We start from the raw sequence: 16,216 nt of genomic DNA, 5'->3' as shown, positions 1-16,216 counted from the left end.
ATTTGGTCAATACCAAAAGTTCATCTGAATACTTTGTTATGTACCCTTTGTTGGCCGTAACGGAGGCCAAACATTTCTTTAACTGTTCACAAGCTTTTCACACACTGTTGCTGGTATTTTGGCCCATTCCTCCATGCAGATCTCCTCTAGAGCAGTGATGTTTTGGGGCTATCGTTGGGCAACACGGACTTTCAACTCCCTCCACAGATTTTCTATGGGGTTGAGATCTAGAGACTGGCTAGGCCACTTCAGGACCTTGAAATGTTTCTTACGAAGCCACTCCTTTGTTGCCCTGGCTGTGTGTTTGGGATCATTGTCATGCTGAAAGACCCAGCCACCTCTCATCTTCAATGTCCTTGCTGATGGAAGAAGATTTTCACTCAAAATCTCTCGATACATGGCCCCCATTCGTCCTGGTCCCTTTGCAGAAAAACAGCCCAAAAGCATGATGTTTTCACCCCCATGCTTCACAGTGGGTATGTTGTTCTTCGGGAGCAATTCAGCATTTTTTCTCCTCCAAACACGAGCACTGTGTTTCTACCAAAAAGTTATATTTTGCTTTCATCTGACCATAACACATTCTCCCAGTCCTCTTCTGGATCATCCAAATGCTCTCTAGCGAACCGCAGACAGGCCTGGATGTGTGCTGGCTTCAGCAGGGGGACACGTCTGGCAGTGCAGGATTTTTGTCCCTGGCGGCGCATTGTGTTACTGATAGTAGCCTTTGTTACTGTGGTCCCAGCTCTCTGTAGGTCATTCTAGATTCTAAAGGTCACTTCGGGGTGTGTAATAACAATGTGCAATATCTTAGATTGTGCAATATTTTAGAATTTACCTTGCCAGGATGTGACTTTTTATATTTTTATATTACTTATGTTTTTTTACTGGGAAAACACACTTTGTGGAGTAGCACCACCAATTTCGTTATATGCAGCTGTGTATGATGACAATAAAGGCTTTTGATTGATTTGATTTGATTCACTAGGTCCCCCGTTGTGGTTCTGGGATTTTTTTTCACCATTCTTGTTATCATTTTGACGCCACGGGGTGAGATCTTGCATGGAGCCCCAGATCGAGGGAGATTATCAGTGGTCTTGTATGTCTTCCATTTTCTAATAATTGCTCCCACAGTTGATTTCTTTACACCAAGTGTTTTACCTATTGCAGATTCAGTCCTCCCAGCCTGGTGCAGGTCTACAATTATGTTTCTGGTGTCCTTCGACAGCTCTTTGGTCTCGGCCATAGTGGAGTTTGGAGTGTGAGAAAATGCCGTTGTGGACAGGTGTCTTTTATACCGATAATGAGTTAAAACAGATGATATTAATACAGGTAACGAGTGGAGACCTCGTTAGAAGAAGTTAGACCTTTTTGACAGCCAGAAATCTTGCTTGTTTGTAGGTGACCAAATACTTATTCTCCACTCTAATTTGGAAATAAATTCTTTAAAAATCAAACAATGTGTTTTTTCAGGTTTTTTCCCCCACATTCTGTCTCTCAGTTAAGGTTAAGGTTTACTCATGTTGACAATTACAGGCCTCTCTAATCTTGTCAAGTAGGAGAACTTGCACAATTGGTGGTTGACTAAATACTTATTTGCACCACTGTACCTGTCCACCTTGGCTAAATGCTCCCCTTATTAATGATTGCAATTCCCCTCATTAAGCAATTAAAAACCGTACAAATGCAATGCAATGCGGCACATATTTTCACACACACATAGGGCACCGGTAAAAGTCTCAAATGTACAAAGTGGACGGCTTTCGGCCCTGGTAGAACAGGCTCCTGCCGCCATCTGTCGGACAAACGAGTATTACTTCTCCCAATATAACGGCCGTGGAGGGAACTATTTCAGCGGCACAGGGCACATTTTCACATAGATTTTTGGCCATTATATTCATTTTAAGACATTAATAAATCATTTTCTTATAATTTTCTCCCATTTTTGTGTTTCTCACATCTCATACAAAATGGGGACACTTTGAATGATTTGAAAGGGTTTCATTGGCAATTGTGTGAGGACCGTGGAACGAATTAGAGAATTTACATAGAAAGTACACCTCTACTTAGAAAATTTTCAAGTTACAAAAACAGTTCTGGAACCAATTAATTTCGTAATCAGAGGTACGACTGTAAACAGGTGAGGAGAGGCGTCAACGGCAAAATTTTGTATCAGTATTTGAAATAAATTCCAAGTTACGAAACGCAAAATTTAAAAAATTCTAACATCCTTTAGTATAATGCTGTGTTTTATTTTGAAATTTTCATGATAGAGTTGCTCTCCCATTGACTATCTCTCAGCACTCGAATGGCCACCCTTTGGCTATAAGGAGAAGTTTCTCTATGATGCTGACCACAGGTGAAGCATAAGCGCGACTATCCGACCAAAAGCCCCCTTTCTGGGCACTTTTTCATCTGGAACCATGGCGAAGTGAGTTCCTGATTTGTGTGCGCTTATTGCAGATTTATTGGTTGCTTGATTTTCATCATTTATACTCATTAAAGTTATTTATACTCATTAAAGTTATTCCTGGTGTGAGTGACAAGTGATCAAAGTATTCAGGAATCTTGCTATCGCCCAGCTTGTCGACGAAAGGCATATGCATTTTAGGAAGATTATGAAAAGTCGTCAAAGGTAAGCTTCAATGGATCGATATTTCAGCAAATGAAACATAATTTAAAATTTTGTGTTTACAGCCGTATGAAAAAGTTTGGGCACCCCTAATCATTTTCAAGATTTTCCTTTATTAATAATTGGTTGTTTGGATCAGCCATTTCAGTTAGATATATCATATAGCAAATAAACAGTGATATTTTAGAAGTGAAATGAAGTTTATAGGATTTCCAGTGTGCTATAATAATAATAATCGGACATAGGCCCTGTCGTCATTATCACAACACAAAAAGCCTACTTGTCATCACACGCAGAAACTGCTTACATAATTCACTTCAAACAATATAATTTTGGGCACCCCAACAGAAAAATTACATCAATATTTAGTAGATCATCCTTTCGCAGAAACAACAGCCTCTAAACAAGGGGTGCTCAAACTTTTGCCAACTTTGCACAATCTACCTTTTTTTCCCGGCCAATGACAAAGCTCAGCAGTTATGTATGCTGATGACATACCTGATGCCAGTAAGGACCCAAGGTAGTGTAGGCAGGTAGTAATCATGCATGGACTCGCGATGGCGCTGTTTCGCAGCTCAAGTGTCATAAAATGTTATTGTATTTTTTTTTACTGGATCAAATCTTACTGTCATGCGATCTACCAATTGTACCTTAGCGATCGACGTAATGAGCACCCCTGCTCTAAACATTTCCTATAGCTTCTAATGAGGGTCTGGATTCTGGTTGAAGGTATTTTTGACCATTCTTCTTTACAAAACATCTCCAGTTCGGTCAGGTTTGATGGTTTCCGAGGATGGACAGCCCACCTTTAATCACACCACAGATTTTCAATAATGTTCAGGTCTGGGGCCTGAGATGGCGTTTCTAGAACGTTGTATACTTGTTCCTCCGCATGAATGCCTTGGTAGAATTTGAGCAGTGTTTAGGGTTGTTGTCTTGTTGAAGTATCCAGCTCAGCGCAACTTGAACTTGTTCACTGATTCTTGAATATCGTTCATAAGTATCTGCTGATACTGACTGGATTCCCTGTGACCTTGAACAATATTGCCAGTACCTGCACTGGCCACACAGCATGATGGAGCCACCACCAAATTTTACTGTGGGTATAGCAAGTGTTTTTCTTGGAATGCTGTGTTCTTCCGCCATGCACAGCCCCTTGTTATAATAATAATAATAATCGGACATAGGCCCTGTCGTCATTATCAACAACAAAAAAGCCTACTTGTCATCACACCCAGAAACTGCGTGTGAAGAAATTGGTGGTGCTTCTCCATAAGCTGCGTTTACTCGGCAAAAGACCTAAATAATGATAGTTACGGAATCTTGTAATTTGGCATTCGTTATGTCCAAATAATTCAATTTTAGTTTCATCAGTCCACAAAACCTGATTCTGGCTTGGCCAAATGTGCTTTAGCATACCTCCGGTCTGTTTCCATATGTCTGTCCACCAACACAATCAAATAATTGTGATTGGTATCAAGCTTCTGGACAGCTTGCTGATGAGTTGATCATTTGATTCAGAGGAGAGAGATATGGAAAACAGACCGTATAGCAGCTTTCGGGGATCAGAGTTGGCCACCCGTGTCCTAAACCATGATGTTGAGCAATCTTTGATTTTGGGTAATTTGTCAGTTGTTTTGAGGCTCCCATGTTGCCACTCCTCAGAGAAGATGCACAGAGAAGAAATTGGACCTGGCCACCCGCACGTATAAGCCGCACCCTTAAAATTGTTGAATTTTACAATTTCTCACGCATAAGCCGCCCCCTGATTCCCAATTTTCACCTGCATATTCATGGTTTTAATAGGGAGTACAAATGTGTTACTTCGAAGGGAAAATGTTAAGAAAAATCACACGTGGTACTTCTGAAATACTGTATGAATCAAAAGCACATTATTGGGGTCAATATCAATATCAAGTTAATATGCCTGTCTTTGTAAATGCAAAAAAAATGAAAAAATAAATAAGTTTATCTTGATGAGAACCTGATGATTTATAATTACAGAAATTACAATGTTATTACCAGAAGTTTAAGATGTTGTGGCTGCCATATTGCTTCGATTGTCAAAATACCTCTTCTTTCGATATTTCACATCACTCCAAGAGTTGTCACTTTCGAACAGAAATAAAACAAAAAAAATCAAAGTGGAATTTTGTTTTATTTCAAAATCAAGGCTACCCGTCAAGGCTGCCAGTCAGAGCACGTTTAACTAGGTGTAGATGGCAGCGCCCTAGGTAAGATGGCCGCGCCCCGACCTAGGTAAGATGGCCCAAGCGAGCAATGACGGGAACGTGAGTCAAACTAAATTTAGTTTAGCGTTTTATCTGTTTATCTTTTCTCTATTTTGAAATAAATCACCGTATCGGCCGCATTGTTGACGATGCCATGACACGATGATGTCATGACGCAATGGCGCAGTGACGTCATGACGTCTTCGGGTCATGGCGTCGTCAACTTGCAGTTTTGTGCATGTCGTGTTTTTACGCGCATATAAGCCGTTCCCTTGATTCATTCATCATTTTTTTTGTCCGACAAAAGCGGGTTATATGCGAGTAAATACGGTAGGTCAAGGGTCGATGAGCGTACCAAACAAATTTTGTGTTTCAATAATTAGTGGTAAAGGTGGTAAAGGTATTCAAATCAATTAAACAACAAGGGTTCCCAAATTTATGCATCTGCCTACTTTTGTTTAAGTAATTATTGCACACTGTAAATCCCATAAACTTCATTTAATTTTTCAAATATCACTGTTTGTCTCCTACATGCTATATTTAACTGAAATTGCTGATCCGAACAACCTCATGAATTATAAAGGAAAATGATGAGCTGTGCCCCAAGTTTTTCAAACGACCGTCTGTGCGTGTATACGTATGTTTACTCAGCTGCCAAACATTTGCCTCCTCTGTCATAGAAAATCCGTGAAGATTATATCTACCATACCACCGTATTTACTCGCATATAAGCCGCGCCCTTAAACTTGCCTTGAAATTGTTGAATTTTACAATTTCTCGCGTATAAGCCGCCCCCTGATTCTCAATTTTCACCTCCATATATATGGTTTTAATATCCTTCCTCCCATCAGCTGCCAGGCTCTTTAACAAAAAAATGGCTGAGTGTTAAGACCTACCGTATGCATGCATGTACATTTATGTGTATGTATGTATATATGTGCTAAGCAACACGCTTATTTATTTATATATTTATTCATATATTTATTTATTAACTTACTTATTACCAATCTATTTATGTCTAAAATGCCTTTCCTATTCCTGCATCCTCACCCTCTTGCTACTGTGATAACGAAATTTCCCGAATACGGGATGAATAAAGTTATCCAATCCAATAGGGAGTACAAATGTGTTACTTTCAAGGAAAAATCTTAAGAAAAATCAAAATTAATCAAAAGCATATTATTAGGGTCAATATCATAAGTTAATATGCATGTCTTTGTAAATGCAAAATGTGAAATTATACAATTTGAAAAAAGTGTATTATGATAGGAACCCGATGCTTTTTAATGACAGAAATTACAATTTTCTTAGCAGGGGTTTAAGATGTTGTGGCGGCCAAATTGCTTCTAATGTCGAAATATCTCGATTATTTTTTTCTTCCGATGGCTCATATTACTGCAATAGTTGTCACTTTCGAACAATACACATACACTTGTGAAGAACATAATGTCATGGCTCTCTAGAGTTTCCAGTTATTTCTACAACTCTGATTTTTCTCTAGAGTGATTGGAACAGATACTTCTTTGTCACAAAAAATATTCATAAAGTTTGGTTCTTTTATGACTTTATTATGGGTGAACAGAAAAAAGTAATCGTATGACGAGGTATGACTGAATATACATATATACATACATATATACATACATACATATATACATACATATATACATATATACATACATACATACATACATACATATGTACATACATATATACATACATATATACATACATATATACACACATACATATATACATACATACATATATACATACATATACATATATATATATACATATATAAATATATACAAACATATATACATATATAAATATATACATATATATATATATACATACATGCGTATATATATACATATATACATACATATATATATATACATGTATATATATTCATATATACATACATATACATGTGTATATATATATTCATATATACATACATATATACATATATATATATATTCATATATACATACATATATACATGTATATATATATTCATATATACATACATATATCTACATATATACATACAGTTGTGGTCAAAAGTTGACATACACTTGTGAAGAACATAATGTCATGGCTCTCTTGAGTTTCCAGTTATTTCTACAACTCTGATTTTTCTCTGATAGAGTGATTGGAACAGATACTTCTTTGTCACAAAAACATCTATGATGTTTGGTTCTTTTATGACTTTATTGTGGGTGAACAGAAAAAAGTGATCAAATCTGCTGGGTCAAAAATATACATACAGCAGCGCTAATATTTGGTAACATATCCCTTGGGCATTTTCACTTCAATTAGGCGCTTCTGGTAGCCATCCACAAGCTTGTGGCAAGCTTCTGGTTGACTCTTTGACCACTCCTCTTGACAGAATTGGTGCAGTTCAGTTAAATTTGATGGCTTTCTGACATGGACTTGTTTCTTCAGCATTGTCCATAAGTTCTCAATGGGGTTTAAGTCATTTATCTCGTGACCGAACGTTTCATCGAAAGACGTTTGGTCGACAGACAGTTCGTCTCTGGGTTCGCTCGCTCTCAAAATTATGAGAGAGAGAGACGCAGACAGAGACACACGCAGACAGAGAGACACGCAGGCAGAGAGACACGCAGGCAGAGAGACACGCAGGCATGCAGGCAGAGAGAGGGAGACAGAGAGAGGGAGACAGAGAGAGGGAGACAGAGAGAGGGAGACAGAGAGAGAGAGACAGACAGAGAGAGAGACAGAGAGACAAAGAGGCAGACAGAGAGAGAAAGAGAGAGAGAGAGAGAAACAGAAACAGACAGAGTGAGAGACAGAAAGACACAGACAGACACAGACAGACACAGACAGACACAGACAGACACAGACAGACACAGAGACAGACAGACAGACAGACAGACACAGATAGACAGACGGACACAGACGGACACAGACAGACACAGACAGACACAGACAGACACAGACAGACACAGACAGACACAGACAGACACAGACAGACACAGACAGACACAGACAGACACAGACAGACACAGACAGACACAGACAGACACAGACAGACACAGACAGACACAGACAGACACAGACAGACACAGACAGACACAGACAGACACAGACAGACACAGACAGACAGACACAGACAGACACAGACAGACACAGACAGACACAGACAGACACAGACAGACACAGACAGACACAGACAGACACAGACAGACAGACACAGACAGACAGACACAGACAGACAGACACAGACAGACACAGACAGACACAGACAGACACAGACAGACACAGACAGACACAGACAGACACAGACAGACACAGACAGACACAGACAGACACAGACAGACAGACACAGACAGACAGACACAGACAGACAGACACAGACAGACAGACACAGACAGACAGACACAGACAGACAGACACAGACAGACAGACACAGACAGACAGACACAGACAGACAGACACAGACACAGACAGACACAGACACAGACAGACACAGACAGACAGACACAGACAGACAGACACAGACAGACAGACACAGACAGACAGACACAGACAGACAGACACAGACAGACAGACAGAAACAGACAGACAGAAACAGACAGACAGAAACAGACAGACAGAAACAGACAGACAGAAACAGACAGACAGAAACAGACAGACAGAAACAGACAGACAGAAACAGACAGACACAGACAGACAGAAACAGACAGACAGAAACAGACACAGACAGACAGACACAGACAGACACAGACAGACAGACACAGACAGACAGACACAGACAGACACAGACAGACACAGACAGACACAGACAGACAGACACAGACAGACAGACACAGACCGACAGACAGACACAGACAGACAGACAGACACAGAAAGACACAAACAGACACAGACAGACAGACACAGACAGACAGACAAAGACAGACAGACACAGACAGACAGACACAGACAGACACAGACAGACACAGACAGACACAGACAGACAGACACAGACAGACAGACACAGACAGACAGACAGACACAGACAGACACAGACAGACACAGACAGACACAGACAGACACAGACAGACACAGACAGACACAGACAGACACAGACAGACACAGACAGACACAGACACAGACAGACACAGACAGACACAGACAGACACAGACAGACACAGACAGACACAGACAGACACAGACAGACACAGACACAGACAGACACAGACAGACACAGACAGACACAGACAGACACAGACAGACACAGACAGACAGACACAGACAGACAGACACAGACAGACACAGACAGACACAGACAGACACAGACAGACAGACACAGACAGACAGACACAGACAGACACAGACAGACACAGACGGACAGATAGACACAGACGGACAGACAGACACAGACACACACAGACAGACACCGACGGACAGACACCGACGGACACACACCGACGGACACACACCGACGGACACACACCGACGGACACACACCGACGGACACACACCGACGGACACACACCGACGGACACACACCGACGGACAGACACAGACAGACAGACACAGACAGACAGACACAGACAGACAGACAGACACAGACAGACAGACACAGACAGACACAGACAGACACAGACAGACACAGACAGACAGACAGACAGACAGACAGACACAGACAGACACAGACAGACACAGACAGACAGACAGACACAGACAGACAGACACAGACAGACAGACACAGACAGACAGACACAGACAGACAGACACAGACAGACAGACACAGACAGACAGACACAGACAGACACAGACAGACACAGACAGACACAGACAGACAGACACAGACAGACAGACACAGACAGACACACACAGACAGACACAGACACAGACACAGACAGACAGACACAGACAGACAGATACAGACAGAGAGACACAGACAGACAGACACAGAGAGACACAGACAGACAGACACAGACAGACAGACACAGACAGACAGACACAGACAGACACAGACAGACACAGACAGACACAGACAGACAGACAGACAGACAGACAGACACAGACACACACACAGACACACACAGACACACACAGACAGACACAGACAGACACAGACAGACACAGACAGACACAGACAGACAGACACAGACAGACACAGACAGACACAGACAGACAGACAGACACAGACAGACAGACACAGACAGACACAGACAGACACAGACAGACACAGACAGACAGGCACAGACAGACAGACACAGACAGACACGGACACACACGGACACACACGGACACACACGGACAGACACCGACGGACAGACACCGACGGACAGACACCGACGGACACACACCGACGGACACACACCGACGGACACACACCGACGGACACACACCGACGGACACACACCGACGGACACACACCGACGGACACACACCGACGGACACACACCGACGGACACACACCGACGGACACACACCGACGGACACACACCGACGGACACACACCGACGGACACACACCGACGGACACACACCGACGGACACACACCGACGGACACACACCGACAGACAGACACCGACAGACAGACACCGACAGACAGACACAGACAGACACAGACAGACAGACAGACAGACAGACAGAGAGAGACAGACAGACAGACAGACACACAGAGACAGACAGACACACAGAGACAGACAGACACACAGAGACAGACAGACACACAGACAGAGACAGACAGACACACAGACTCAGACAGACAGACAGACAGACACAGACAGACAGACACAGACAGACAGACACAGACAGACAGACACACAGACAGAAACAGACAGACAGACAGACAGACAGAAACAGACAGACAGACAGAAACAGACAGACAGAAACAGACAGACAGAAACAGACAGACAGAAACAGACACAGACAGACAGACACAGACAGACAGACACAGACAGACAGACACAGACAGGCAGACACAGACAGACAGACAGACACAGACAGACACAAACAGACACAGACAGACAGACACAGAAAGACACAAACAGACACAGACAGACAGACACAGACAGACAGACACAGACAGACAGACACAGACAGACAGACACAGACAGACAGACACAGACAGACAGACACAGACAGACAGACACAGACAGACAGACAGACAGACACAGACAGACAGACACAGACAGACAGACACAGACAGACAGACACAGACAGATAGACACAGACAGACACAGACAGACACAGACAGACACAGACAGACAGACAGACACAGACAGACAGACAGACAGACACAGACAGACAGACACAGACAGACAGACACAGACAGACACAGACAGACAGACACAGACAGACACAGACGGACAGATAGACACAGACAGACACCGACGGACACACACCGACGGACACACACCGACGGACACACACCGACGGACACACACCGACGGACACACACCGACGGACACACACCGACGGACACACACCGACGGACAGACACAGACAGACAGACAGACACAGACAGACAGACAGACACAGACAGACAGACAGACACAGACAGACAGACACAGACAGACACAGACAGACACAGACATAGACAGACAGACACAGACAGACAGACAGACACAGACAGACACAGACAGACACAGACAGACACAGACAGACACAGACAGACACAGACAGACACAGACAGACACAGACAGACACAGACAGACACAGACAGAGACAGACAGACAGACAGACAGACACAGACAGACAGACAGACAGACAGACAGACAGACAGACAGACAGACAGACAGACAGACAGACACAGACAGACAGACAGACACAGACAGACAGACACAGACAGACACAGACAGACACAGACAGACACAGACAGACACAGACAGACACAGACAGACACAGACAGACAGACACAGACAGACAGACACAGACAGACAGACAGACACAGACAGACAGACAGACACAGACACAGACAGACAGACAGACAGACACAGACAGACAGACACAGACAGACAGACACAGACAGACAGACACAGACAGACAGACACAGACAGACAGACACAGACAGACAGACACAGACAGACAGACACAGACAGACAGACACAGACAGACAGATACAGACAGAGAGACACAGACACAGACAGACACAGACAGACACAGACAGACACAGACAGACACAGACAGACACAGACAGACACAGACAGACACAGACAGACACAGACAGACACAGACAGACACAGACAGACACAGACACAGACAGACACAGACAGACACAGACAGACACACACAGACAGACACAGACAGACACAGACAGACACAGACAGACACAGACAGACAGACAGACAGACAGACAGACAGACAGACAGACACAGACAGACACACACAGACAGACACAGACAGACACAGACAGACACAGACAGACACAGACAGACACAGACAGACACAGACAGACACACACAGACAGACACAGACAGACAGACACAGACAGACAGACAGACAGACAGACAGACACAGACAGACAGACAGACAGAGACAGACAGACAGACAGACACAGACAGACAGACACAGACAGACACAGACAGACACAGACAGACAGACAGACACAGACAGACAGACACAGACAGACACAGACAGACACAGACAGACAGGCACAGACAGACACAGACAGACAGACACAGACAGACACGGACAGACACGGACACACACGGACACACACGGACACACACGGACACACACGGACAGACACCGACGGACAGACACCGACGGACAGACACCGACGGACAGACACCGACGGACACACACCGACGGACACACACCGACGGACACACACCGACGGACACACACCGACGGACACACACCGACGGACACACACCGACGGACACACACCGACGGACACACACCGACGGACACACACCGACGGACACACACCGACGGACACACACCGACGGACACACACCGACGGACACACACCGACGGACACACACCGACGGACACACACCGACGGACACACACCGACGGACACACACCGACAGACAGACACCGACAGACAGACACCGACAGACAGACACAGACAGACACAGACAGACAGACAGACAGACAGACAGACAGAGAGAGACAGACAGACAGACAGACACACAGAGACAGACAGACACACAGAGACAGACAGACACACAGAGACAGACAGACACACAGACAGAGACAGACAGACACACAGACTCAGACAGACAGACAGACACAGACAGACAGACACAGACAGACAGACACAGACAGACAGACACAGACAGACAGACACACAGACAGACAGACAGAAACAGACAGACAGACAGAAACAGACAGACAGAAACAGACAGACAGACAGAAACAGACAGACAGAAACAGACAGACAGAAACAGACACAGACAGACAGACACAGACAGACAGACACAGACAGACAGACACAGACAGGCAGACACAGACAGACAGACAGACACAGACAGACACAAACAGACACAGACAGACAGACACAGAAAGACACAAACAGACACAGACAGACAGACACAGACAGACAGACAGACACAGACAGACAGACACAGACAGACAGACACAGACAGACAGACACAGACAGACAGACAGACACAGACAGACAGACACAGACAGACAGACAGACACAGACAGACAGACACAGACAGAGAGACACAGACAGACAGACACAGACAGACAGACACAGACAGACAGACACAGACAGACAGACACAGACAGACACAGACAGACACAGACAGACACAGACAGACACAGACAGACAGACACAGACAGACAGACAGACAGACACAGACAGACAGACACAGACAGACACAGACAGACAGACACAGACAGACACAGACGGACAGATAGACACAGACGGACACAGACAGACACCGACGGACACACACCGACGGACACACACCGACGGACACACACCGACGGACACACACCGACGGACACACACCGACGGACACACACCGACGGACAGACACAGACAGACAGACAGACACAGACAGACAGACACAGACAGACAGACAGACACAGACAGACAGACACAGACAGACACAGACAGACACAGACAGACACAGACAGACACAGACAGACACAGACAGACAGACAGACACAGACAGACACAGACAGACACAGACAGACACAGACAGACACAGACAGACACAGACAGACACAGACAGACACAGACAGACACAGACAGACACAGACAGACACAGACAGACACAGACAGACAGACAGACAGACACAGACAGACAGACAGACAGACAGACAGACAGACAGACAGACACAGACAGACAGACAGACAGACACAGACAGACAGACACAGACAGACAGACACAGACAGACAGACACAGACAGACACAGACAGACACAGACAGACACAGACAGACACAGACAGACACAGACAGACACAGACAGACACAGACAGACAGACACAGACAGACAGACAGACACAGACAGACAGACAGACACAGACAGACAGACACAGACAGACAGACAGACAGACAGACACAGACAGACAGACACAGACAGACAGACACAGACAGACAGACACAGACAGACAGACACAGACAGACAGACACAGACAGACAGACACAGACAGACAGACACAGACAGACAGACACAGACAGACAGATACAGACAGAGAGACACAGACACAGACAGACACAGACAGACACAGACAGACACAGACAGACACAGACAGACACAGACAGACACAGACAGACACAGACACAGACAGACACAGACAGACACAGACAGACACACACAGACAGACACAGACAGACACAGACACACACAGACAGACAGACACAGACAGACACAGACAGACAGACAGACAGACAGACACAGACAGACACACACAGACACACACAGACAGACACAGACAGACACAGACAGACACAGACAGACACAGACAGACACAGACAGACACAGACAGACACAGACAGACACAGACAGACACAGACAGACACAGACAGACAGACACAGACAGACAGACACAGACAGACAGACAGACAGACAGACAGACAGACACACAGACAGACAGACAGACAGACACAGACAGACAGACAGACACAGACACACACACAGACACACACAGACACACACAGACAGACAGACACAGACAGACACAGACAGACACAGACAGACAGACACAGACAGACACAGACAGACAGACAGACACAGACAGACAGACACAGACAGACACAGACAGACACAGACAGACAGGCACAGACAGACACAGACAGACAGACACAGACAGACACAGACAGACACGGACACACACGGACACACACGGACACACACGGACACACACGGACACACACGGACACACACGGACAGACACCGACGGACACACACCGACGGACACACACCGACGGACACACACCGACGGACACACACCGACGGACACACACCGACGGACACACACCGACGGACACACACCGACGGACACACACCGACGGACACACACCGACGGACACACACCGACGGACACACACCGACGGACACACACCGACGGACACACACCGACGGACACACACCGACGGACACACACCGACGGACACACACCGACGGACACACACCGACGGACACACACCGACGGACACACACCGACGGACACACACCGACAGACAGACACCGACAGACAGACACCGACAGACAGACACAGACAGACAGACAGACAGACAGACAGACAGACAGACAGACAGACAGACAGACAGACAGACAGACAGACAGACAGACAGACAGACAGACAGACACACAGACAGACACACAGAGACAGACAGACACACAGACAGACACACAGAGACAGACAGACACACAGAGACAGACAGACACACAGACAGAGACAGACAGACACACAGACACACAGACTCAGACAGACAGACAGACAGACACAGACAGACAGACACAGACAGACAGACAGACACAGACAGACAGACACAGACAGACAGACACACAGACAGAAACAGACAGACAGACAGACAGACAGAAACAGACAGACAGACAGAAACAGACAGACAGAAACAGACAGACAGAAACAGACAGACAGAAACAGACACAGACAGACAGACACAGACAGACAGACACAGACAGACAGACACAGACAGACAGACACAGACAGACAGACACAGACAGACAGACACAGACAGACAGACACAGACAGACAGACACAGACAGACACAGACAGACAGACACAGACAGACAGACAGAGACAGACAGACACAAACAGACACAGACAGACAGACACAGAAAGACACAAACAGACACAGACAGACAGACACAGACAGACAGACACAGACAGACAGACACAGACAGACAGACACAGACAGACAGACAGACACAGACAGACAGACACAGACAGACAGAC

General features: G+C 45.4%; 2 protein-coding genes across 4 annotated transcripts in view; both read left to right on the top strand.

Moving 5' to 3' along the window:
- carm1 (coactivator-associated arginine methyltransferase 1) overlaps positions 1-16,216 on the top strand; it is a 159,154-nt gene that overhangs the window by 92,044 nt on the left and 50,894 nt on the right. The gene's annotated exons all lie outside the window — the stretch shown is intronic.
- The window catches only part of LOC144088215 (uncharacterized), a gene marked incomplete at its 5' end in the record, with an annotated part of 1,418 nt that continues 558 nt past the window's right edge, over positions 15,357-16,216 (top strand). The window contains one exon of the mRNA XM_077618536.1: positions 15,357-16,216. This exon is cut by the window's right edge and continues 558 nt beyond it. Within this exon, the coding sequence (XP_077474662.1) occupies positions 15,357-16,216 (860 nt within the window).

Source organism: Stigmatopora argus, chromosome 14 (assembly GCF_051989625.1).
Source record: "Stigmatopora argus isolate UIUO_Sarg chromosome 14, RoL_Sarg_1.0, whole genome shotgun sequence".
NCBI lineage: Eukaryota > Metazoa > Chordata > Actinopteri > Syngnathiformes > Syngnathidae > Stigmatopora > Stigmatopora argus.
This window is presented reverse-complemented; position numbering and strand designations above follow the sequence as displayed.